The sequence below is a fragment of the Scyliorhinus torazame genome, chromosome 1, assembly GCF_047496885.1.
Source record: "Scyliorhinus torazame isolate Kashiwa2021f chromosome 1, sScyTor2.1, whole genome shotgun sequence".
NCBI classification, from domain to species: domain Eukaryota; kingdom Metazoa; phylum Chordata; class Chondrichthyes; order Carcharhiniformes; family Scyliorhinidae; genus Scyliorhinus; species Scyliorhinus torazame.
The window spans coordinates 243,120,682-243,145,345 of record NC_092707.1 but is presented as its reverse complement, the minus strand read 5'-3'; the positions used below and the strand labels follow the sequence as shown (position 1 = coordinate 243,145,345).

Here is a 24,664-nt window from a genome sequence, read left to right as displayed (position 1 = left end):
GTTTTAGCTCAGTGAAATATGGCAATGATTGTGGTTTTAAGACCCTAAGACTTAGGAGTAGAATTAGGCCACACAGCCCACCGAGTTGCTCCGTCATTCAATCATGGCTGATATTTTTCTCATCCCCATTCTCCTGCCTCCTCCCCATAACCCCTGATCCCCTTATTGATCAAGAACCTATCTATCTCTGTCTTAAAGACACTCAGTGATTTGTCCTTATTGTACCCAGGAACATGCATGGATTTCAACATCTCGAAAATATTACTCGTGACTAAGCTGATCTCTTCACTTGGTTTCAAAAACTTCACTTTTACACGATTATATCTGGTAACTGCTTTGTGTCCAAGATCAATAGATTTTAGACACGGGGTGTAGTGTTAGGATACAAATTAACCGTGATCTCACTAAACTGTGGAATAAGCTCGAGTAAAAATCTATTTTGCTCCAGTGTTCCTTATCTGTTGTTAACAGTGCACACACATAGATACCTAAGCCCAGAAACACATTACAGAAATCAAATCTGATCAGCTGATTAAACCTTCTGGATTTAATTTTTTTTTTTTTAAAGTTAGATATTTTCCGTGCTTAACTCTCTTTCTACAACCTCCATGATCAATGCTGTTGAAATTGTTATGATAGTCTTTTTCCACACAAGGTGTAGAGGAAACTTCCCCAAAAAGCTTGGGGATATTGGATAAATTGAATTTTTCAAGACTATCAATAGATTTTTGTTCGGGGAGACAGGTAAATGGAGCTAAATACACAATAGCCTTGAGCTTACAGGATAGCGCAACCGGTTCAACGGACTGAATGGCCTATTTCTGTTGCTATGTTCAGATATGTTACGATTTAGTAATTAAGAGCAACACGGCGGTGCAGTGGTTAGTACTGCAGTGTCACGGCGCCGAGGTCCCAGGTTCGATCCCGGCTCTGGGTCACTGTCCGTGTGGAGTTTGCACATTCTCCCCGTGTTTGCGTGGGTTTCGCCCCCATAACACAAAGATGTGCAGGGTAGGTGGATTGGACACGCTAAATTGCCCCTTAACTGAAAAAATGCCCCTTAACTGAAAAAAAATGAATTGGGTACTCTAAATTTTTTTTTTAAAGATTTAGTAATTATACAGCTTTCTGTATTGTCCTCACCATTACATTAAGAATGTGGACAAATAGAAAGCCAACATTAAAAGGATCTCTTACACATTATTCTTTGACTCCCGCAAGGAATCAACTAATTTCTATGAACCTGTTCAGGAATACCAAACTCTCACTCCAGCACGTGGAGCATGCAACCTACCTACTGTACACTACTAGACCCGCTCACCTGTCTGGAAAGTTCCTTTGCATAATCTTGTAGGAAATTCTGGTCATCATCTTCCAGTACCTCCACTGCATTGGGTTGTACATACTCCACAAGAAACACCTTAGTCACAACACCACTCTCTCGGCCATCCCTAATAGTTAACATAAATTTTGCAGATGTCAGAAAACTTGGAAAAATAGTTTGCCATGAGGAAGATAGTGGTAGACTTCAGGAGGACATACAGACAGGCAAAATAAGCAGACGCATTGCAAATGCAATTTGATGCAGATAAGTGCGAAAGAATAGATTTTGATAGGAGGAAGGGCAACATAGACAAAATTGTACAATTTCAATAAGAATGCAGGAACAGAGTTTACAAACACAGATCTTTACATGTGATAGGACAAGCTGAGAAAGGTTAAAAGTGTATACAGGATCCTAGACTTTTATAAAAAGAGGCATAGAGTAGAAGTTACCACAAATGGCAGAATCTTCCACTCCAGGATTAAGTCCTCTGGTGGGGCGAGAAGTCAGTGGGACTCATTACCACAGTGCACAGTAATAAACCCACTAAATTGTGCGATGTTTAGCTAATTAATTATGTAGCCGCAATGTTCATGTTGAATCTCGTGACAGGGTGAACAACCTGGGTGCCATTTTAAAGGCACCCAGACAGCCATCCACGCAGTGCCAGGACCTTTGGAGACCATGACAATATTGAGGAGTAGGCAGCAAGCTTCAGCTCCATCAGTTCAGTGATGTCTCCTTGGAGATGCTCCTCTGGGCTGCTGAGGAAAGACTCTTTCCACGGGGCAGCCGCAGGAGGTCATCCTGTCTGATCACTGCAGCCTGGGAGGAGGTCGTCAGGTTGGTAAGCACCTGCCCTCCTTCCAAAGGGTTGCCCTGCAGTGCAGGAAACAGATCAATGATTTCATCTGTTCCGCTAAGGCAAGTGAACCTTCTACCCACTTCAAACTCACATCAGCACTGAATTTCCAGTATTCTGTCATGGGATACGGATGTTGCTAAATAAGCCAGCATTTTTGTTGTCCATCCCTAGTTGCCCTTTAGAGAGTAGTGGTGAGCTGCCTTATTGAACCATCATAGTCCATTTGGTGTGGGTATGTCCAGTGCTGCTGGGGAGGAACTTACAGGATATCAACCCAGTAATAGTGAAGGGACATCCATGCATTTCCAAGTCATGATAGTGCGTGGCTTGGAGGGAAACTTGCAGGTGGTGATGTTCCCATGTGCCAATTGCCCTTATCCTTCCATGTAGGTCGCGGCTTTGGAAGGTTCTATCAAAGGAACCAGAGAGTTGCTACAGTGCATCTTGTAGTTGAGACTTATTGCTGCCACTATTCACTGGTGGTGGAGGGAGTGAATGTTTAAATTGTTGAATGGGTGCCAATCAAACAGGGACCCAAATGGAGGAGGAGCGTCAGGGGGACCCCCTTCTTCCTTAACTTTTTCTGGAGCAAAAGGCTAATGTCTCAGAGTGAATGGCAACTCTACACTTTGGTGGGATCTTGTGTAATGAGAGCTCTTTGGGCAGACCTCCTGCCATGTTGCCTTCACCAAAAGTGAGGAATAGCTAATGAGAAAGCTCTTGTGCATTCTCCACATCTTTATTAGGTTTTCCCTTTAGTTATCCAGTTGTGCTGATTTTGAACTCCACCAATCTGAGCAGACCTACCCTCACCCCCAGTTTTGCACTTGGACATCACGCGTGTTGCCTTGGTTTGGATCTGCCTCTGACCCAGGATTTTGCAGGTTTCATTTCCAACTTCCCTTCCATCACCGTTGACCACCCCCCCCCCCCCCCCCAACACACATCACCTTCACTCTCTCCTCGGTTACCCTTGAGCCTCCCCCATAACTCTGGAATCACTCATTGTAAATCCCAACATTCCTGTCCTTCATGCTGAGCCCACCCCAGTCACAGTTCCAATACCCACCCTGATCCTCCCCACTCCTGTGATCCGTGTCACCACCATCCTTGTCCCCACCAATGAGGCCCCAGATGAGAACTATGCCTGTCACACCCGGACCCTGATTCTCGCATTCTACCACATCACAATTCTCCCTTCTCACAGTCGTTGTCCTCTCAAATCACCAACACCCTCAGGATCACAATGTTGACTCGAGTGACTCCAGCCCCTCTTCATCCAACTTCCCCTCCCTCACCCTTCTTGCCTTCCATCGGGATATCTGGACAACCCCAATGTTCTCACCCAGACCCCACCCTTCTTCTCCTTTGCACCTACCACCTCCGTGTCTTCTGTATGCATCATTCCTGCAGCCAGCTCCAGTGGAAACCAGTTGAAGATAATTGACAAAAGAATCAAGAGGGGAACGAGGAGAATTGTTTTTATACAGTGAATTATCATCTGGAATACTCTGACTGAAAAGGTGGTGGCTGCTGATTGAATAGTAATTTTTCAAAGGAAATTGGATTTATACTCCAAAAGGTGTAGGGGAGTTGGATTAATTGGATAGCTCTTGCAAAGAGCCTGCACAGGCATAATGGGCCAAATGGCCTGCTTTGTGCTGTATGATTCTCGGATTTACATTTTGACCAATAAAAACTCTCAAATGGATTGTATTTCTGCCACCGACATTTTGGAGGTTTACCTAGAAACAGCCAGAGCTTTAATAGTCCCTTTGCCTGCCTGCAGTGTGAATGGTTTCCTGTATTTTAGGGTGGTGCTCTCCCCATAACTTGGTTTCTTCCAGAATTGAGGTTTGCTGCCATTTATCGTGTAGTATATATCCACATCAGGGGTGTCTGTCAAATAGAAAGATTAAATTAAAAATGCCATTAAGGAGCTTGCTTTTGTACGAAACAAATCCCAACAAGATGTTTTGCCTCTAATCAACTTCCACTTATATGACGAGAGTAGAGAATCTTGGAGCAGGTTAAGGTGAGATTTAACAGCAGTGTTCAAAATCTGAAGGGTTTTGACAAAGTAAATAAGGAGAAACTGTTTTGACTGTCAGTAGCGGAAGATAATTAATGTGTCAACATGCTGCGTGCACCGATTTAATTTAAAAAAAATCAAATCTACTTTAATTCAAACGGAATATAATCTGTGGAGTGATGAAGCTCTTGTTTTGAATGTTATTCTATGCTCTGATTTTATTCGTACCATTTATATTTTGAGCCAAAAACCAGACCTAAACAGACACATCACCTCATCTCTATGCGTGGAAGCTGTCCCTTTCATACATTGCATAGTGGAGAAATGAAAACATGACTAATGCCAAAGAGATTTTTTTTCAGTCCTATCTATGGCTGAGTGAGGAACACTCTTACTTTCAGTCATAAAGTTGTGAATTCAAGCCCCACTTCAAAAACTTGGGCACAAATCCAATGCAGTCCCGGGTGAGTGCTGCATTGTCAGAGGTGCTGTCTTTCAGATGAGATGTTAAACTGAGGCCCTGACTACTCTTGCAGGTGGATGTAAAAGGTCACATGGCTTTATTTCAAAGAACAGCAGCAGAGTTCTTCTGGCCAATCTTTATTCCTCAACCAACAACTCTAAAAGAAAACAAATGATCTGATCAGCATCCATTTTAAAAATTATTTCATGGGCTGTTGGTGTCGTGGGGAAAGCTATCATTTGTTGCTCATCCCCAAGTATAGTGGCTTGCTAGGCCATTGCAGAGGGCAGTTAATAGTGAACCACATTGGTGTGGGTCTGGAGTCACATGTAGGCCAGACCAGGTACGGATAGCAGATTTGCTTCCCCAAGGGACACTGGTGAACCAAATGAGTTTTTAAAAATATATATATTTTATTCAAGATTTTTGGCCAAACATAACAGTACGTAGTGTTTCTTTTACACAACAATAAAGCAATATAAATAAGTGGCCAGTTTTAAACAAATAAATAAATAATATATAAACAAAACTGAATGGCAACTGCCTTGTCCAAAATAAATACTCTCCAAAAATACACTCCAACAATCCAATATACAATTACCTATAACAACTACCTATACATATTATACATATACAATAACATCTCTGAGAGGCCGTCCGATTCCTCCCCCCCCCCCCCCCCCCCCCACTCCCTTCCCCACTGGGTTGCTGCTGTTGTCTACTTCTTTTCCATTCCCTCTATCTTTCTGTGAGGTAATCGACGAACGGTTGCCAGCGCCTGGTGAACCCCTGAGCCGAACCCCTTAACATGAACTTAATCCGTTCTAACTTTATAAACCCTGCCATGTCGTTTATCCAGGTCTCCACACCCGGGGGTTTGACTTCTTTCCACATCAACAATATCCTGCGCCGAGCTACTAGGGACGCAAAGGCCAACACGTCAGCCTCTCTCGCCTCCTGCACTCCCGGCTCTTCTGCAACCCCAAATAAAGCCAACCCTCAGCTTGGTTCGACCCGGACCCCCACCACCTTCGAAAGCACCTTTGCCACCCCCACCCAGAACCCCTGTAGTGCCGGGCATGACCAGAACATGTGGGTGTGATTCGCTGGGCCTCTTGAGCATCTCGCACACCTATCCTCTACCCCAAAAAATTTACTAAGCCGTGCTCCAGTCATATGCGACCTGTGTAACACCTTAAATTGTATCAGGCTTAGCCTGGCACACGAGGACGATGAGTTTACCCTACGTAGGGCATCAGTCCACAGCCCCTCCTCAATCTCCTCCCCCAGTTCTTCTTCCCATTTCCCTTTCAGCTCATCTACCATGATCTCCCCCTCGTCCCTCATTTCCCTGTATATGTCCGACACCTTACCATCCCCCACCCATGTCTCTGAGATCACTCTATCCTGCACCTCCTGCGTCGGGAGCTGCGGGAATTCCCTCACCTGTTGCCTCGCAAAAGCCCTCAATTGCATGTACCAAAATGCATTCTCTTGGGGCAACCCATATTTTTCCGTCAGCGCTCCCAGACTCACAAACGTCCCATCTACAAACAGATCTCTCAGTTGTACTACCCCAGCTCTTTGCCATGCTCCAAATCTCCCATCCATTCTCCCCGGAACGAACCTATGATTGTTTCTTATCGGGGACCGCACCAAAGCTCCCGTCCTTCCCCTATGCCATCTCCACTGCCCCCAAATTGTCAATGTAGCCACCACCACCGGGCTTGTGGTGTATTTCTTTGGTGAGAACGGCAACGGTGCCGTCACCATTGCTTGTAGGCTAGTCCCCCTGCAGGACGCCCTCTCCAATCTCTTCCACGCCGCTCCCTCCCCTTCTCCCATCCACTTACACACCATTGAAACATTGGCGGCCCAGTAGTACTCACTTAGGCTCGGTAGTGCCAGCCCCCCACTGTCCCTACTACGCTGCAAGAATCCCCTCCTCACTCTCGGGGTCTTCCCAGCCCACACAAAACTCATAATACTCTTCTCGATTCTTTTGAAAAAAGCCTTCGTGATCACCACCGGGAGGCACTGAAACACAAAAAGGAATCTCGGGAGGACCACCATTTTAACCGCCTGCACCCTATCTGCCAATGACAGGGACACCATGTCCCATCTCTTAAAGTCCTCCTCCATCTGTTCCACCAACCGCGTTAAATTAAGCCTGTGTAATGTACCCCAATTCTTGGCTATCTGGATCCCCAAGTACCGGAAGTCCCTTGTTACCTTCCTCAACGGTAAATCCTCTATCTCTCTGCTCTGCTCCCCTGGATGCACCACAAACAACTCACTTTTCCCCATGTTCAGTTTATACCCTGAAAAATCCCCAAACTCCCCAAGTATCCGCATTATCTCTGGCATCCCCTCCGCCGGGTCCGCCACATATAGCAACAAATCATCCGCATACAGAGATACCCGGTGTTCTTCTCCCCCCCTGAGTACTCCCCTCCACTTCCTGGAACCCCTCAATGCTATGGCCAGGGGTTCAATCGCCAGTGCAAACAATAACGGGGACAGAGGACATCCCTGCCTCGTCCCTCTATGGAGCCGAAAATAGTCAGACCCCCGTCCATTCGTGACCACACACGCCATCGGGGCCCTATACAGCAACTGTACCCACCTGATATACCCATCCCCAAAACCAAATCTCCTCAGCACCTCCCACAAATAATCCCACTCCACTCTATCAAATGCTTTCTCGGCATCCATCGCCACCACTATCTCTGCTTCCCCCTCTGGTGGGGGCATCATCATTACCCCTAGCAGCCTCCGTATATTTGTATTCAGCTGTCTCCCCTTCACAAACCCAGTTTGGTCCTCATGAACCACCCCCGGGACACAATCCTCTATCCTCATTGCCATTACCTTGGCCAGAATCTTAGCGTCCACATTCAGGAGGGAAATGGGCCTGTAGGACCCGCATTGCAGCGGGTCTTTTTCCTTCTTTAGGAGGAGCGATATCGTTGCCTCTGACATAGTCGGGGGCGGCTGCCCCCTTTCCCTCGCCTCATTAAAGGTTCTCATCAGTAGCGGGGCCAGCAAGTCCATATATTTCCTATAGAATTCAACTGGGAATCCGTCTGGTCCCGGGGCCTTCCCCGCCTGTATGCTTCCAATCCCTTTCACTACTTCCTCCGTCTCAATCTGTGCTCCCAGTCCCGCCCTCTCCTGCTCCTCCACCTTAGGAAATTCCAGCTGATCCAGAAAGCACATCATTCTCTCCTTCCCATCCGGGGGCTGAGCTTCATATAATCTTTCGTAAAATGCCTTGAACACTCCATTCACTCTCTCCGCTCCCCGCTCCATCTCTCCCTCATCTCTCACCCCCCCATCTCCCTCGCTGCTCCCCTTTTCCTCAGTTGGTGGGCCAGCAACCTGCTCGCCTTCTCCCCGTATTCGTACTGTACACCCTCTGCCTTCCTCCATTGTGCCTCTGCATTACCCGTAGTCAACAAGTCAAATTCTACATGTAGCCTTTGCCTTTCCCTGTACAGTCCTTCCTCCGGTGCCTCCGCATACTGTCTGTCCACCCTCAGAAGTTCTTTCAACAACCGCTCCCTTTCCCTACCCTCCTGCTTTCCTTTATGCGCACTAATAGATATCAGCTCCCCTCTAACCACTGCCTTCAGCGCCTCCCAGACCACTCCCACCTGTACCTCCCCATTATCATTGAGTTCCAAGTACCTTTCAATACACCCCCTCACCCTTAAACACACCCCCTCATCTGCCAATAATCCCATGTCCATTCTCCAGGGTGGACGCTGTTGTTTTTCTTCCCCTATCTCCAGGTCCACCCAATGTGGAGCATGATCCGAAATGGCTATAGCCGTGTACTCCGTCCCCGTCACCTTTGGGATCAGTGCCCTTCCCAAAACAAAAAAAATCTATCCGTGAATAAACTTTGTGGACATAGGAGAAAAACGAAAACTCCTTATTCCTAGGTCTACTAAATCTCCAGGGGTCTACTCCTCCCATCTGCTCCATAAAGTCCTTAAGCACCCTAGCTGCAGCCGGCCTCCTTTCGGTCCTGGACCTCGATCTGTCCAGCCCTGGGTCCAGCACCGTATTAAAATCTCCACCCATTACCAACTTCCCCACTTCTAGGTCCGGGATTCGTCCTAACATACGCCTCATAAAGTTGGCATCATCCCAGTTCGGGGCATACACCTTCACTAATACCACCGCCTCCCCTTGCAATTTGCCACTCACCATCACGTATCTGCCCCCACTATCCGCCACTATAGTCTTTGCCTCAAACATTACCCGCTTCCCCACTAGTATGGCCACCCCCCTGTTTTTTGCGTCTAGCCCCGAATGAAACACCTGCCCCACCCATCCTTTGCGTAGTCTGACCTGGTCTATCAGCTTCAGATGCGTCTCCTGAAGCATAACCACATCTGCCTTAAGTTTCTTTAGGTGTGCGAGTACCCGTGCCCTCTTAATCGGCCCGTTCAGCCCTCTCACATTCCACGTGATCAACCGGGTCGGGGGGCTCTTTACCTACCCTACCCGCCCCCCCCCCCCTGACAACTAGCCATCTCCTTTTTCAATCCAGCTCCTCACCCGGTTCCCACGTAGCCGTATCTCCCCCAAGTGGCACCCCCCCGCCCCGACAACCCCCCCCCCCCCCCGACAACCCCCCCCCCCCCCCATACCAGCTCCCCCTTCTCCCCAGCAGCAGCAACCCAGTTACCCCCCCCCCCCCCCCCCGCTAGATCCCAAACTAGCGTAATGGCACCCCCCATGTTGCTCCCAGAAGTCAGCAAACTCTGGCCAACCTCGGCTTCCCCCCGTGACCTCGGCTCACACTGTGCGAGGCCCCCTCCTTCCTGCTTCCCTGTTCCCGCCGTGATTACCATAGCGCGGGAACAAAGCCCGCGCTTCCCTTTTGGTCCCGCCCCCAATGGCCGGCGCCCTCAGCTCCTCATCCTCCCTCCCCCTCTCCTCCACGACATGGGGAAGAGAGAAAAGTTACAGGGTCGCAGGATTAACAACTTGGGAAGTCATCTCTTCCCTCTTTTCCCCCCCTTCATCCCACATATTCACCCCCCCACTTTGTCCCAAACGTTCTTTTTCTGGCCCGCTCACTCCAGTTTCTCCTCGACAATAAATGTCCACACCTCATCTGCCGTTTCGAAGTAGTGGTGTTTCCCTTGATGTGTGACCCACAGTCTTGCCGGTTGCAGCATTCCAAATTTAATCTTCCTTTTGTGCAGCACCGCCTTGGCCCGATTAAAGCTTGCCTTCCTTCTCGCCACCTCCGCACTCCAATCTTGATATACGCGGATCACCGCGTTCTCCCACCTACTGCTCAGAGTTTTCTTTGCCCATCTGAGGACCATCTCTCTGTCCTTATATCGGAGAAATCTCACCACTATGGCTCGAGGAATTTCTCCAGCCCTCGGTCTTCGCGCCATAACTCGATAGGCTCCCTCCACCTCCAGCGGACCCGTCGGGGCCTCCGATCCCATTAACGAGTGCAGCATCGTGCTCACATATGCCCCGACGTCCGCCCCTTCTACACCTTCGGGAAGACCAAGAATCCTTAAATTCTTCCTCCTCGCATTATTCTCCAGCACCTCCAGCCTTTCCACACAGCTTTTGTGTTGTGCCTCGTGCATCTCCGTTTTCACCACCAGGCCCTGTATGTCGTCCTCATTCTCAGCAGCCTTTGCCTTCACGACCCGAAGCTCCTGTTCCTGGGTCTTTTGCTCCTCCTTTAGCCCCTCAATCGCTTGTAACATCGGGGCCAACAGCTCCTTCTTCATCTCCTTTTTGAGTTCTTCCACGCAACGCCGCAGGAACTCTTGTTGGTCAGGGCCCCATATAAAACTGCCTCCTTCCGATGCCATCTTACTTTGTGCCTGCCTTCCTGGCCGCTGCTCTAGAGGATCCACCGCAATCCGGCCACTTTCCTCTCTTTTTTCCATCTGTGTCCAGGGGGGATTCCCTTCTGGATTACCGCACAGTGTTTTTTGCCGTTAAAATTGCCGTTGGGGCTCCTATCAAGAGCCCAAAAGTCCGTTCCACCGGGAGCTGCCGAAACGTGCGACCTAGCTGGTCATCGCCGCACCCGGAAGTCACCAGATGAGTTTTTACAGCAATCAATGACGGCTGTCATGGCCACCATTACAGAGATTCGCTTTATATTCCAGATGTTAACTGAATTTAAATTCTACCAGCTGCCATGGTGGGTCTTTAAAAAAAAAATCCAATAAAAGGGCAATTTAGCATGGTCAATTCACCTACCTTGCACACCTTTGGGTTGCGAGGCTGAGACCCATGCAGACACGGGGAGAATGTGCAAAGTCCACACGGACAGTGACCCGGGGCTGAGATCGAACCCTGGTCCTTGGCACCATGAGGCAGCAGTGCTAACCACTACGCCACCGCACTGCCCTGCCAGGTGGGCTATGAACCCATGCCCCCTGATTATTAGTCCAGTGACATTACCACTTCGCCCCCACCCCCTTTATTTGTGGGACCTTGCTTGTGGAAATTGGCTGCTGTATTCGGTTTCTCTATTATGACATAGGTGACACTTCAAAACTACTGCATTAGCTATGAAGCACTTTAACATTTCCTGACATTATGCAAGGCAAATACTTGAAAGCATGTCGTTTTTTTGGAAGAGAAGTCACTGTTGTTGGGTGAATAATTACAGCAGACATTTTGCAAGTTCTCTGAAATGGCAAATGTGATTAAATAATCCTGACTAATCTAATATTGGCCAGCACCAGGTTAACTCTCTACTTGTCTGTGAATAATGTCAAGGGATTGCTAGAGCCCATTAAGACAATCAGACCTCAATTCAATGCCATTTTTGGGGCGAATTCCATCTAAAATGTCAGGTTCTGACTGAAAACCAGCATGTTTCTCCCCAGGGAAACAGGCAGGTTTTGCGTTGCAATCTTCCCACACTTCCATTTTTTTGAGGGAGATGTGTTTTGCGGCATTGTGAGGGGCGGAGCCTAAAGATGCCAGCAAGCCCGGCTTCACAGAGATTGGAATGCCCTTAAAAAGGGCACCCCAAACTCAAATTGAATTTAAAGACGCTCCTCTCCCACCCGCTCCCCCCCAAACCACAGGCATCGAGACCCCACCTAATTGTTAGACTCCTCCCTCCAATATTCGCCAAGATCAAGTTGTCGTGTCCCCCCCCCATGTGTCGTCCGTCAGGAACTGTCCCTCCAGGTCCCGCCCCCTTCCATGCTCAGCCCTCTTCAGACCCTGCCACGTTGGCACTGCGAGGGTACCGGGGCAGTGTGCCATGTCCCCAACCACCCGTGGGCTGCAATGGCCTCCGAGCCCCCGGCGTGGCAATCACGGCTGGTCTCCGTTTGTGGAGGCCAGTTGTGATTCCGCCCGACTTTACTTCACGCCGTTGGGTGGGAACGTATGGCATTCCCAGAAGATTTGGCATTCGGCCAATTTTGCATATTTAAATGCATTTAAATCTATGGTAATCAGGTTAATGCCCTCGCTGGGCGTGAATCTGACTACATCTGCCGGGACGGATGGGAACATGCGTTCTGGGTTCACACTGGTGCAAATCCCATCACGGCCCTCTCGTGAGGGTTTCCAGTCATAATGGGATTTGGACAGAGTAACGGGCCTGGAAAACCGCCCCAATGTCTCACATAAAAGATGGCACCCCAATGGCAGAACTCTTGGCATGATACTGAGATGACATGAGGTTACATGCTCAATGCCTAGTGCTGATCTTGAAAAGATGCCCTTTCAGCTAATAGATGAGAATGCTATCAAAAAAGCAGTTGATATGATGACTCAAGAGGTGTATTTGTTGTTAATTTCCTTTTATTGAACTGAAAGTTAAAAGTTGCAAGTACAAAGAACAAACAATGAACAAAGAAAAGTATAGCACAGGAACAGGCCCTTCGGCCCTCCAAGCCCGTGCCGACCATGCTGCCGGACTAAACTACAATCTTCTACACTTCCTGGGTCCATATCCCTCTATTCCCATCCTATTCATGTATTTGTCAAGATGCCCCTTAAATGTCACTATCGTCTCTCCTTCCACCACCTCCTCAGGCAGCGAGATCCAGGCACCCACTACCCTCTGTGTTAAAAACTTGCCTCGTACATCTACTCTAAACCTTGCCCCTCGCACCTTAAACCTATGCCCCCTAGTAATTGACCCCTCTACCCTGGGGAAAAGCCTCTGACTATCAACTCTGTCTGTGCCCCTCATAATTTTGTAGACCTTATCAGGCCGCCCCTCAACCGCCGTCGTTCCAGTGAGAACAAACCGAGTTTATTCTACCGCTCCTCATAGCTAATGCCCTCCATACCAGGCAACATTCTGGTAAATCTCTTCTGCACCCTCTCTAAAGCCTCCACATCCTTCTGGTAGTGTGGCGACCAGAATTGAACACTATACTCCAAGTGTGGCCTAACTAAGGTTCTATACAGCTGCAACATGACTTGTCAATTCTTATACTCAATGTCCCAGCCAATGAAGGCAAGCATGCCGTATGCCTTCTTGACTACCTTCTCCACCTGTGTTGCCCCTTTCAGTGACCTGTGGACCTGTACACCTAGATCTCTCTGACTTTCAATACTCTTGAGGGTTCTACCATTCACTGTATATTCACTACCTGCATTAGACCTTCCAAAATGCATTACCTCACATTTGTCCGGATTAAACTCCATCTGCCATCTCTCCGCCCAAGTTTCCAAACAATCTAAATCCTGCTGTATCCTCCGACAGTCCTCATCGCTATCCGCAATTCCACCAACCTTTGTGTCGTCTGCAAACTTACTAATCAGACCTGTTACATTTTCCTCCAAATCATTTATATATACTACAAACAGCAAAGGTCCCAGCACTGATAACTGCGGAACACCACCAGTCACAGCCCTCCAATTAGAAAAGCATCCTTCCATTGCTACTCTCTGCCTTCCATGACCTAGCCAGTTCTGCATCCACCTTGCCAGCTCATCCCTGATCTCGTGTGACTTCACCTTTTGTACTAGTCTACCATGGTTTTACCCTCTCCAATTTAATGAACCCTGCCATGTCGTTGATCCAGGCTTCCACGCTTGGGGGCCTCGCATCCTTCCACTGTTGCAGAATCCTCCGCCAGGCTACCAGGGAAGCAAAGGCACAGAATACCGTCCGATACCCCAAATAGTGCGAGCCCCCAACTCGGCTTAACACGGGTGTTTACCACCTTAGACACCGTCCTCACAACGCCCCTCCAGAACCCATCCAGCGCTGGGCATGCCCAGAACATGTGGGCATGATTTGCTGGGCTCCCTGAACACCTCACACACTGTCCTCCACTCCAAAAAACCACCTCAGCCTTGCCTCAGTCATGTGCACCCTGTGCAGAACCTTAAATTGTATCAGGCTAAGCCTAGCGCAAGAGGAGGAAGAATTTACCCTACCCAGGGTGTCTGCCCACATACCCTCGTCTATCTCCTCCCCCAGCTCTTCCTCCCATTTACCTTTCAGCTCCTCCACCGAGGCCTCCTCCTCTTCCTGCATCTCCTGGTAGATCGCCGAGACCTTGCCTTCTCCAACCCACACCCCGAGAGCACCCTATCCTGGATCCTACGTGCTGAAAGCAGCGGAAATTCCCTCACCTGCCATCTTACAAACGCCCTTACCTGCATGTACCTGAAGGCATTTCCAGGGGCGAGCCCGAATTTTTCCTCCAACGCCCCAAGGCTCGCAAACGTCCCATCTATAAACAGGTACCCCATCCTTCAAATACCTGCCCTGTGCCAGCTCAGGAACCCCCCATCCATTCTCCCCGGGACAAACAGATGGTTCTCTCGGATCGGGGACCACACCAAAGCCTCTGCCTCACCCCTGTGGCGTCTCCACTGCCCCCAAATTTTGAGGGTCGCCGCCACCAATGGATTCGTGGTGTACCTTGTCGGCGGGAGCGGCAGCGATGCCGTTACCAGCGCTCTCAGGCTCGTGCCCACACAGGACGCCATCTCCAGCCTCTTCCACGCCGCCCCCTCCCCCTCCATTACCCACTTGCGTGTCATCGCCGCATTGGCAGCCCAGTAGTACCCACAGATTAGGCTCCGTTTCAGAAGCACCCTTCTCACCTGCGGGGTCTTTTTCGCCCATACAAACCCCATGATGCTCCTGCTGACCTGCTTAAAAAAGGCCTTAGGGATCAGGATGGGGAGGCACTGGAATATAAAAAAGAACCTCAGGAGCACCGTCATCTTCACCGACTGTACCCTACCCGCCAGAGTGGCAGCATATCCCACGTTTTAAACTCCTCCTCCATCTGCTCCACCAGCCTCGCCAAGTTAAGCTTGTGTAGGGCCCCTCAGCTCCTGGCCACCTGGATCCCTAGGTACCGAAAACTCCTTTCCGCCCTCTTCAGTGGAAGCACGTCTATCCTGTAGCCAGTTAAAATGGCTAACTCCCGATTAGAATGGCCAAACCCCGATTTAAAATGGCAAACGAAGAGGCTGATGGGACAATCAGCCAACAGGACTCAAACAGGCAGCTGCAGGCAAAACTGTGTATTCGCCTCTGGGGAGGCCAAACAGAATCGATACCTGCAGCCATCAACACAACAACACACCAGCCATCTGCATACTAATTGGCAATCCCCAGAAACAATATGCTACAAATTAGACACACAAAGCCAACCCAGACTTTTCGGCGCCAGCAGGAGCTTACACAAAGAGAGGTGAATGACCACCTCAAAACCGCCCATCGATCAAGGAATCGCTCCAGCATTGGAGAATATCGAACCAAGTGATTGGGACCAAGTCCAATCACTTGGAACCAGGTACAAGGTCCACCCCGAGAGGCGGGAAGCCCCTGGGGACTATAAGAATAGGGCCAAGTTCAAATCGACCCTTCTTCTCCTCTCCGCACCCTTCGAGACCCTTCTGCTGACCCTCTACAACAGCCGCAAGAAACAGTAAGTCTTACTCCAACGCTCGCTACGAGATAGGCACTCCTGACTATCGACCTGTACCAGCTTTGAATCCCGCAGGCTCAGAACCCATACGAAAGGCTATTCGTTTCCCTGACCTGGTGGGCCATTTCCAAAGTTAAGTATTGGCCTGTTAGTTGTAGGAAGTAGCTTAGAAGTAGAATTAATGTATAAGTATTGACTGCTGTATATAATAAATGTGCGTTGATTTAACTCTTACTAAGCAGTGTGTTGGATTATTGATCATTACTCGGACTTGAACCACGTGGCGGTATCAGAAAGATACCTGGCTACTTAAGAGCAAAGGTGTTAGAACAAGAGCAATTAAACTAAGGCTAAAATGAGCAACAATCCCCCTTCCCTAGTCCCCTGGGTGTATCACGAATAGCTCACTCTTCCCCATGTTGAGCTTATACCCGGAAAAGTCTCCAAACTCCCCGAGGATCCGCATCACCTCCGGCATGGCCCCCACCGGGTCCGCCACATAGTGTTATGGGCGAGGCGTTTTCAGAACCCTAAAATGTATGATGGAGTTCAACCAACCTCTCCCTTTAATGGATTTGTTGCTTTTCCGAGCACACAGCTTTTTCCCTAGGTGTGGGATTACAATTATGGGCACGTGAGTTTTTAAACACAAAACACTGTTTATTCCATGAACTCAACTTAACATCTTAAATAAACATTGGATCTCTTAACGCCCCTTACTTCGGGGCAGCACGGTGGCACAGTGGTTAGCACAGCTGCCTCGCGGCGCTGAGGTCCCAGGTTCGATCCCAGCTCTGGGTCACTGTCTGTGTGGAGTTTGCACATTCTCCCCGCGTTTGCGTGGTTTTCACCCCCACAACCCAAAAGATGTGCAGGGTAGGCAGATTGGCCACACTAAATTGCCCCTTCATTGGAAAAAATTAATTGGGTACTCTTAAAAAATACTTCAAAGATAACTCAGAAAATATTGCAACAGTAAATAATTCCTTAAATATTGCAACAGTAAATAATTCCTTAAAATGTTCCTTCAAACTTCCAAGAGACTTAACACTTTTAAACAGTATCACATCAGGTGAAAGGATATATATATTTTCTGCAGAATGGCAGAGACAGTCGCAAACTGGCTTTCTACCTTTAAACTGCTCTCAGCAAAACCAGCCAGGCACTTTTTAGCTGCTCTCAGCAAAAGCAAACTGCAAAACTTGCAGCCCTCTGGAAACACACAGACACTGCTTTTAAACTGAAACTAAAAACCTGCAAAACACAGACTGCAAAATGGCTGACCTAAAGCCCAGCCCCACCCACTCTGACATCACTGTTTTCTTAAAGGTACATTGCTTACACATCCATTTCTTAAAGGCACTCTTGCATGACAACAGTAACAGGTCATCTGCAACCGCCGTTCCTCCCCCCCACCCCGCCGCACCAGCCGCCTCCAGTTCCTGGACTCCCTCAAAGCCATCGCCAAAGGTTCAATTGGCAACGCAAATAGCAGGGGGGATAGGGGGCACCCCTGCCTTGTCCCCCGGTACAACCGAAAGTATTCCGACCTCCTCCGATTTGTGGCCACACTCCCCACCGGGGCTTCGTACAGTAACCTAGCCCAACTACCGAACCCCTCCCCGAACCCGAATCACCTCAACACTTCCCACAGGTACCTCCACTCCACCCTATCGAAGGCCTTCTATGCATCCATAGCTGCCACTATCTCCACTTCTCCCTCCACTGCAGGCATCATGATTACATTTAGGAGCCTCCGCACATTGGTGTTTAGCTGCCTTCCCTTCACGAAACCCGTCTGGTCCTCATAGATCACCCCCAGAACACAGTCCTCAATTCTGGTAGCCAACATCTTTGCTAACAGCTTCGCATCCACGTTGAGGAGCGAGATTGGCCTATACGACCCACACTGTAAAGGGTCCTTGTCCTGCTTCAAGATCAGCGCTCTGGACATCGTCGGGGGTAGTCCCACCCTCCTCCCTCGCCTCATTGAAAGTCCTCACTAGTAGTGGGCCCAACAGGTCCATATACTTCCTGTAAAATTCCACCAGGAACCCATCTGGCCCCGGTGCCTTCGCCGCCTGCATACTCCCCAGCCCCTTAGCCAGCTCCTCCAGCCCTACCAGTGCCCCAAGCCCCGCCACCTCCCCCTCCTCTACCCTCGGGAACCTCAGCCGGTCCAGAAAACGACGCATCCCCTCCTCCTCCGTCGGGGGCTCAGACCTATACAGCCCCTCGTAGAAGTCTCTAAATACCCCATTTATTCCCACCGCACTCCGCACCGTGATCCCCCTTTATCCCTAACTCCCCCAATCTCCCTCGCCGCCTCCCGCTTCCAAAACTGGTGTGCCAACATCCGGCTAGCCTTCTCCCCGTATTCATACACCGCCCCTTGCGCCTTCCTCCACTGCACCTCCGCCTTCTTGGTAATCAACAGGTCGAACTCGGCCTGGAGGCTTCGTCGCTCCTTGAGTAGTCCCTCCTCGGGGACCTCTGCATTCCTCCTATCTACCCTTAAAATCTCCCCCACCAACCTCTCCCTCTCTCTCCTCTCCTTCCCCTTCTTGTGGGCCCTAGTGGAGATTAGCTCTCCCCTAATCACCGCTTTCAGCACCTCCCATACCACCCCTACCTGCACCTCCCCATTATCGTTCACCTCTAGGTATCTTTCAATGCACCCCCAGACCGCCCGCTCACCTCCTCATCCACCAGCAAGCCCACCTTCAGGCGCCACAGCGGGCGCTGGTCCCTCTCCTCCCCTAGCTCGAGCTCCACCCAGTGCGGGGCATGGTCTGAGATGGCTATGGCCGAATACTCCGTGTCCTCCACCCTCGGGATCAGCGCCCTGCTCAAAACGAAGAAGTCAATCCGGGAGTAGGCTTCATGGATGTGGGAAAAGAAAGAGAATTCCCTGGCCCCTGGCCTAACAAACCTCCATGGGTCCACTCCTCCCATCTGGTCCATAAACCCCCTCAACACCTTGGCCGCTGCCAGCCTCTTACCTGTCCTGGACCTAGAGACGGTCCAATGCTGGATCCAATACCGTATTAAAGTCCTCCTGCATTATCAAGCTCCCTGCCTCCAGGTCCGGAATCCGGCCCAACATGCGCCACATAAATCCGGCATCGTCCCAATTCGGGGCATACACATTCACCAAGACCACCCACACCCCCTGCAGCTTACCGCTCACCATCACATACCTACCTCCATTGTCTGCCACGATGCTCAGCGCCTCAAACGACACCCGCTTCCCCACCAAAATCGCTACCCCTCGATTCTTTGCGTCCAACCCCGAATGGAAATCCTGCCCTACCCACACCTTTCCCAGCCTAACCTGGTCTGTTACCCTCAAATGCGTCTCCTGGAGCATGACCACATCTGCCTTCAGTTCCTTCAGGTGCGCGAACACACGGGCCCTCTTGACCGGCCCGTTCAGACCTCTCACATTCCAAGTTATCAGCCGGATCAGGGGGCTTCCCCCCCCCCCCCCCCCGCCCCCCCGATTAGCCACCTCCCTTTCTAGGCCAGCCGCGTGCCCGCACCTCCCGCACACTCTGTTCTCCCCAGCGGCAGACCCCCGTCCCGACTCTCTCTTCAGGCTCCAGCTCCCCATTGGCCAAATGCAGCAGCAACCCAGTTCTCTCTCCCCCCCCCCCCAAGCTAGGTCCCCCCTTAGCTGCGTTGCTCCCCCCATAGCACTCCCGTAAGTCAGCTGACTCCTGCTGACCCCGGCCGCTCCCGCCACTCCATCGACCCCCCCAGTGTGGGAATCTCCCCCCCCCTCTCCTGTCCATCAGCGGTCGCTCCTCTCCAGCACCACCCCTCCCCCTGACCCCGCCCCCTTCCTTCCCAGCGTGAACCCCCACTACGAACCATTTCACCCTACCCCATCTAGCACCCAAAATAAACCCAGTACCAAACAGAACAGAACATCCCCCAAAACACAACAATCACATCAATTCCCTCTCGACATCCCCTCCCAACCGGCCCTCAATCAGAGTCCAGCTTTTCGGCCTGGATGAAGGTCCACGCCTCCCCCGGCGTCTCGAATTAGTGGTGGCGGTCCTTGAAAGTAACCCACAGTCGCGCCGGCTGCAACATTCCAAATGTCACCCCCTTCCGATGCCTTAGCCCGATTGTAGCCAGCCCTCTTCTTGGCCACCTCCGCACTCCAGTCCTGGTATATCCGGACCTCTGTGTTCTCCCACCTGCTGCTCTGCTCCTTCTTTGCCCACCTTAGGACACCCCCCCTGTCCACGAAGCGGTGGAACCGCACCAGCACGCCCGCGGCGGCTCGTTGGGCTTGGGCCTCCTCGCCAGGACTCGGTGGGCCCCCTCCAGCTCCAGGGGCCCCGGGAAGGCCCCCGCACCCATCAACGTGTTCAGCATCGTGGCCACGTATGCTCCAACATCCGACCCCTCCACTCCCTCCGGGAGACCCAGAATCCGCAGGTTCTTCCTCCCCGACCGGTTCTCCATGTCCTCGAACTTCTCCTGCCATTTCTTATGCATCGCCTCGTGCGCCTCTACCTTCACTGCCAGGCCCAAGATCTCGTCCTCGTTCTCAGAGGCCTTTTGCCACACCTTCCGGATCGCCACCTCTTGGGCCTTCTGGGTCTCGAGCAGCTTGTCTATCGAAGCCTTCATCGGCTCCAACAGCTCTGCCTTCAATTCCGTGAAGCAGCGCTGGAGAAACTCCTGCTGTTCCTGCGACCCCTGCGCCCATGCTGCCTGGTCTCCACCTGCCGCCATCTTGATTTTCCTCCCTCTCACTTTTCGCTGCTCCAAAACTACTTTTTTCACCGCTCCACTCCTGGTCCAATCCACAGTGCCGGGGAAATGTTACTATCACCTTCCCACACTGGGAACCGTCGAACAAATGCCGCTGGGGCCCTAAAAAGAGCCCAAAAGTCCGTTTCTGTCGGGAGCTGCCGAACGTGCGACTTAGCTCCGCATAGCCGCAACTGGAAGTCCTCGATAGGGTAATTTCTAAAGGGGAAGGTCTCAGATATCTATAAAGAACTCATGGAGTCAGAGGAAACACAGACAGAGGAGCTAAAGCACAAATGGGATGATGGGTTAGGGGGAGAGATAGAGGCAGGTCTCTGGGCGGATGCGTTAAGCAGGGTCAACACATCCACATCTTGCTCCAGGCTCAGCCTGATACAATTTAAGGTTGTTCACTGGGCACACATGACAGTGCCCCAGATGAGCAAGTTTTTTGGGATAGAAGACAAGTGTGTAAGCCCCCGAAATAAGAGACCTGGGTCAATGACATAGTTGGCTTCCTCAGTCTTGAGAAAATCAAGTTCGCCCTCAGAGGGTCAACGCTAGGGTTCGTCCGGAGGTGGCAGCTGTTTGTCGACTTCTTTGGAGAAAATTAACTGTCAGCAGGGGTGTTAATCTAGATTCCTGTTCAAGGAAGGTGGGACCTGTGAGGCAGGTGGATGGTCTTTGCACTATGTTTATAGTTGTTTGTATATGGTTTACTGTTACTGTTATAAAATCACAAATGCCTTAATAAAATATTTTACAAAGAAAAAAGGTGCTGGCGACGTGGATAAAGGATTGTGTGCCAGGGGTGATAGGCTAGGACCAGACAGGGTTTGCGAAGATGCAGCAGTTGTTGGCGAACTTACGGAGGTTTCTTAATATTATAACAATGCCTCAGAGGGCCAGGAAGGTGGGGCGGGGAGGCGAGGAGTAGGGTGGAGCAGGGTGGAGCACCAAGTTTCTTTGTACACGGATGATTTCCTGTTGTGTATTTTGGATCCGTTGGGAGCTTTGATAAGATCATGGGGATTTTGGTAGTTTGGCCACTTTTTGGGGTACAAGATTAATATGGGGAAAAGCGAGGTATTCCCAATTAACATCCCGGGACAGGGGACAGGAGAGGAGGTTGGGGGAATTGCTGCTTCGGTTGGTTGGGGCAACCTTTCGCTACCTTGGGATGCAGGTGACGCAGAGTTAGGTCCAGTTGCATAAGTTGAACTTGGCATGGCTGGTGGAAGGAATGAAGGCGGACTTTCAGAGGTGGGATGTGTTGCCATTGTTGTTGTCGGGTGGGATCCAGACAGTAAAAATGAAAGTGTTGCCAAAGCTTTTGTTTGTCTTCCAAAACCTCCCACTTTCTGTGTCCAAATCCTTTTTTAGGAAGGTTACTAGGATGTTCTTGAGGTTTGTGAGGGCAGGGAAAAGCTCTGTGGGTTAGGAGAGTGGTTTTGGAGAGGGATCAACAGGGGGATGGGTTAGCGTTGCTGAACTTGTTAAACTACTACTGAGCAGCGAATATTGCAATGGTTCGGAAATGGGTGGTGGAGGAACGGTCAGTTTGGGAGCGGATGGAGGTGGCGTCCTGTAAGGGGACCCGCCTGAGTGGACTGTTGTTGGCGCCCCTTCCGTTCACGCTGGTTCGGTACTCCACTAGCCCGGTGGTGGTAACAGCACTGAGGGTATGGAACCAGTGTCGGCCGCACTTTGGATTGGAAGGCATGGGCGGAATTCAATGGAAAGGTTTCCGAGTTCATTTGTGGCAGAGTTTTCAGGGAGAGCCGGAGGGTTCACCACTGCTATTCAATGACACTTAAGTCACCGTTTTGGGCCCTGGGGAGTTTCACACCGGTTTAGCCCACACATTGGGCGGTATTCTCCGGCCACGGTGGCCCGGTGAATAGAGAATCCTGCCCGAGGTCAATGGACTTCTCCATTGTTCGTGTTTCACCCGTGGCATTCTTGCGGCAGGCGGGGCGGAAGAATTCAGTCCGTAGAATTATTATCAGCACTGGGGAGCAGAACTCAAGAGATCAGTTGCCATTTTGAATGGATGACCCGATCTCCAAGTGAGCTTGTGGGTCCCCCACTCCCATGGGCAATTTCACCCCACACACATATGGGCACTACCCCAAACCCCCTCAAGTGAGGACACCCCCCTAAGGGATCCCTTGGGACCTCCCCTCTTCAGGCCCCCCCCCCCCCATGTCCACTTACAGCAATCCCCCTTTCCAGGACTCGCACCCGTCTTCCCCCCAACCTCTCAAAGGCCCCTACCTACCTGCCCTGCAAACCCCCATCCTTCAAACCCCTCCCTCAACCATCCTTTCATGGGCACAGCCTCCTCGGACGCTAACCCTTGACAGTGCCACCCAGGCACCAAGGTACCTATGCTCCAGGGGGAAGGGCCAGGAAGCCACCCTGCACTAACCCTGACCGCCCAGTGGTCTCGAGTGGCCTGGGTATTCCCCAGGTGCTGTCCTGCTTGGTGCACATTCTGGTGGACCAGTACTAATCGGCGCCTCGCTGCAGCCTCCCTGGGGAGGCCGGTCGGTCAACGGAGGCTGGTAGATCCTGGGTAGGTAGGCCTCAAGTAGGTTTAAGACCTACTTTAACGAGTGCCATTAGGTCCTGCAACATCTGGGCGGAGTTCCGATTCCGACGTCTCGTGGGACTTGGGTGAATCTCGCGAGGCTTCGGATTCTGCCGGGAGGCCCGCAGGAGACTTCACCTGGAATCTATCGACCGCATTGTGCTCGGGCTCGAGCGCAAAGCGGCCACTGAATCATGCCCCATGTCTCTGTGGATGCTGATTTGTGATAATCATAGGTTGCCCCGGTGGGGTTGGATACGAGGTTCCGGAGATGGTTGGAATATTTGGGGGATTTGTTTATTGGGGGGAGTTTGAAGACCTAGAGGAGCTGGAGGGGACGTACCAGTTACCGAAGGAGAATGGATTTAGCTGTCTGCTGGTTCGGGACTTTATGAGGAGCCAGGAGCAGTCGTTTCTGATGCTGCCGCCCCAGATATTGCAGAATAAGCTTCTGCCCGAGGATGAAACAGGGGAGGGCAAGGTTGCAGATACGTATGGGGAGTTGAAGAAGAGGGAGAGTGGTCCCGTACAGGAGGTTAGGCCTAAGTGGGAGGAGTTGTTGGAGGGTGGGGGCATTAGGGGCTGGAGTATGGAGTGAAGCTCTGCGGAGTGTGAATACGTCCTCGTTGTGTGCAAGGCTAGGCCTTATTCAATTTAAGGTGGTCCGCAGGGCCCACATGACAGTGTCTCGGATGGGTCAGTTCTTTTCAGGGGTGGAGGATAGGTGCGGGTGGTGTGCAGGAGGCCAGCACATATATTTTGGGCGTGTCCGAGGTTGAGGGGGTTTTGGAGAGGGTTTTCAGACATAATGGGCGGGATTCGCCGACCCCCCGCCGGGTCGGAGAATTGCCGGGGGCTGGAGTGAATCCCGCCCCCGCCGGTAGCCGAATTCTCCGGCAATTCGCACCTTTGGGATGGCCCGACGCCGGAGTGGTTCCCGCCACTCCATCCCGCCGGGACACCCCCCCCCGGCAGGGGAGACTCCCACCCGTGGTCAAAGACTTTGGGGGTAGAGGTAGCCCTGAGTACGGAGGTGGCGACGTATGGAGTGTCAGAGGATCCAGGAACACAGGTGGGAGAGAGGCCAACGTGTTGACCTTTGCCACCCCGATAGCTCGGAGATGGGTTTTGTTGTGCTGGCAGGACCCGGAGCGATTTGGCTGATTTCCTGCATTTGGAAAAGACCAAGTTCGCCATTTGAGGTTCGGAGGAGGGGTTCACCTCGAGGTGGAAACTGTTCAGCGACTTCTTTAAGGAGCATTGAGTCGTCAGCGGGGGCGGGGGGGGGGGGGGGGGGCGGGGGTTTTGTTTTATTTTTTGTTTGGGTGGGGGTGCAAAATGGGATCAAGGGGTGCCAGAGTGGCATTGGGGTGGGTGGGGGGTGTTTGTTGGGGGGGGGGGGTCTGTTTCCTCTCACAATTGGCCTTTGTAATTCTCGGTTATGTATATATTAAAAATCCGTTCAATAAAATGTTTTTCAAAAAAAAAAAAAAATTGTTATATTTCATATTTATTGCAGTAATGTTACTAAAATACATGGGCAAGATATATACAGGCAGTAGTCCACTAAAGTTGTGATTTAGGTAATCCTTGATTTTTCAGTGGTTGTGTTCTGCTGTTAAATTTGAGAAGCATTTACTTGTTACAGGGTGCTGGCTAATGGAATATTGTTTTGGAGATCCCTGGGGT

At 50.9% G+C, this 24,664-nt stretch overlaps 1 protein-coding gene across 5 annotated transcripts in view; it reads right to left on the bottom strand.

The window, feature by feature from the left end:
* Positions 1-24,664, bottom strand: part of dzank1 (double zinc ribbon and ankyrin repeat domains 1) — a 197,370-nt gene that overhangs the window by 168,871 nt on the left and 3,835 nt on the right. For all 5 annotated transcript variants that reach the window (XM_072503985.1, XM_072503989.1, XM_072503979.1 and 2 more), the window contains exons 3-4: positions 3,935-4,088; positions 1,322-1,451 (exon numbers count right to left, since the gene is read on the bottom strand). In XM_072503985.1, the coding sequence (XP_072360086.1) occupies positions 1,322-1,451; positions 3,935-4,088 (284 nt within the window). The remainder of the gene's footprint in view (positions 1-1,321; positions 1,452-3,934; positions 4,089-24,664) is intronic.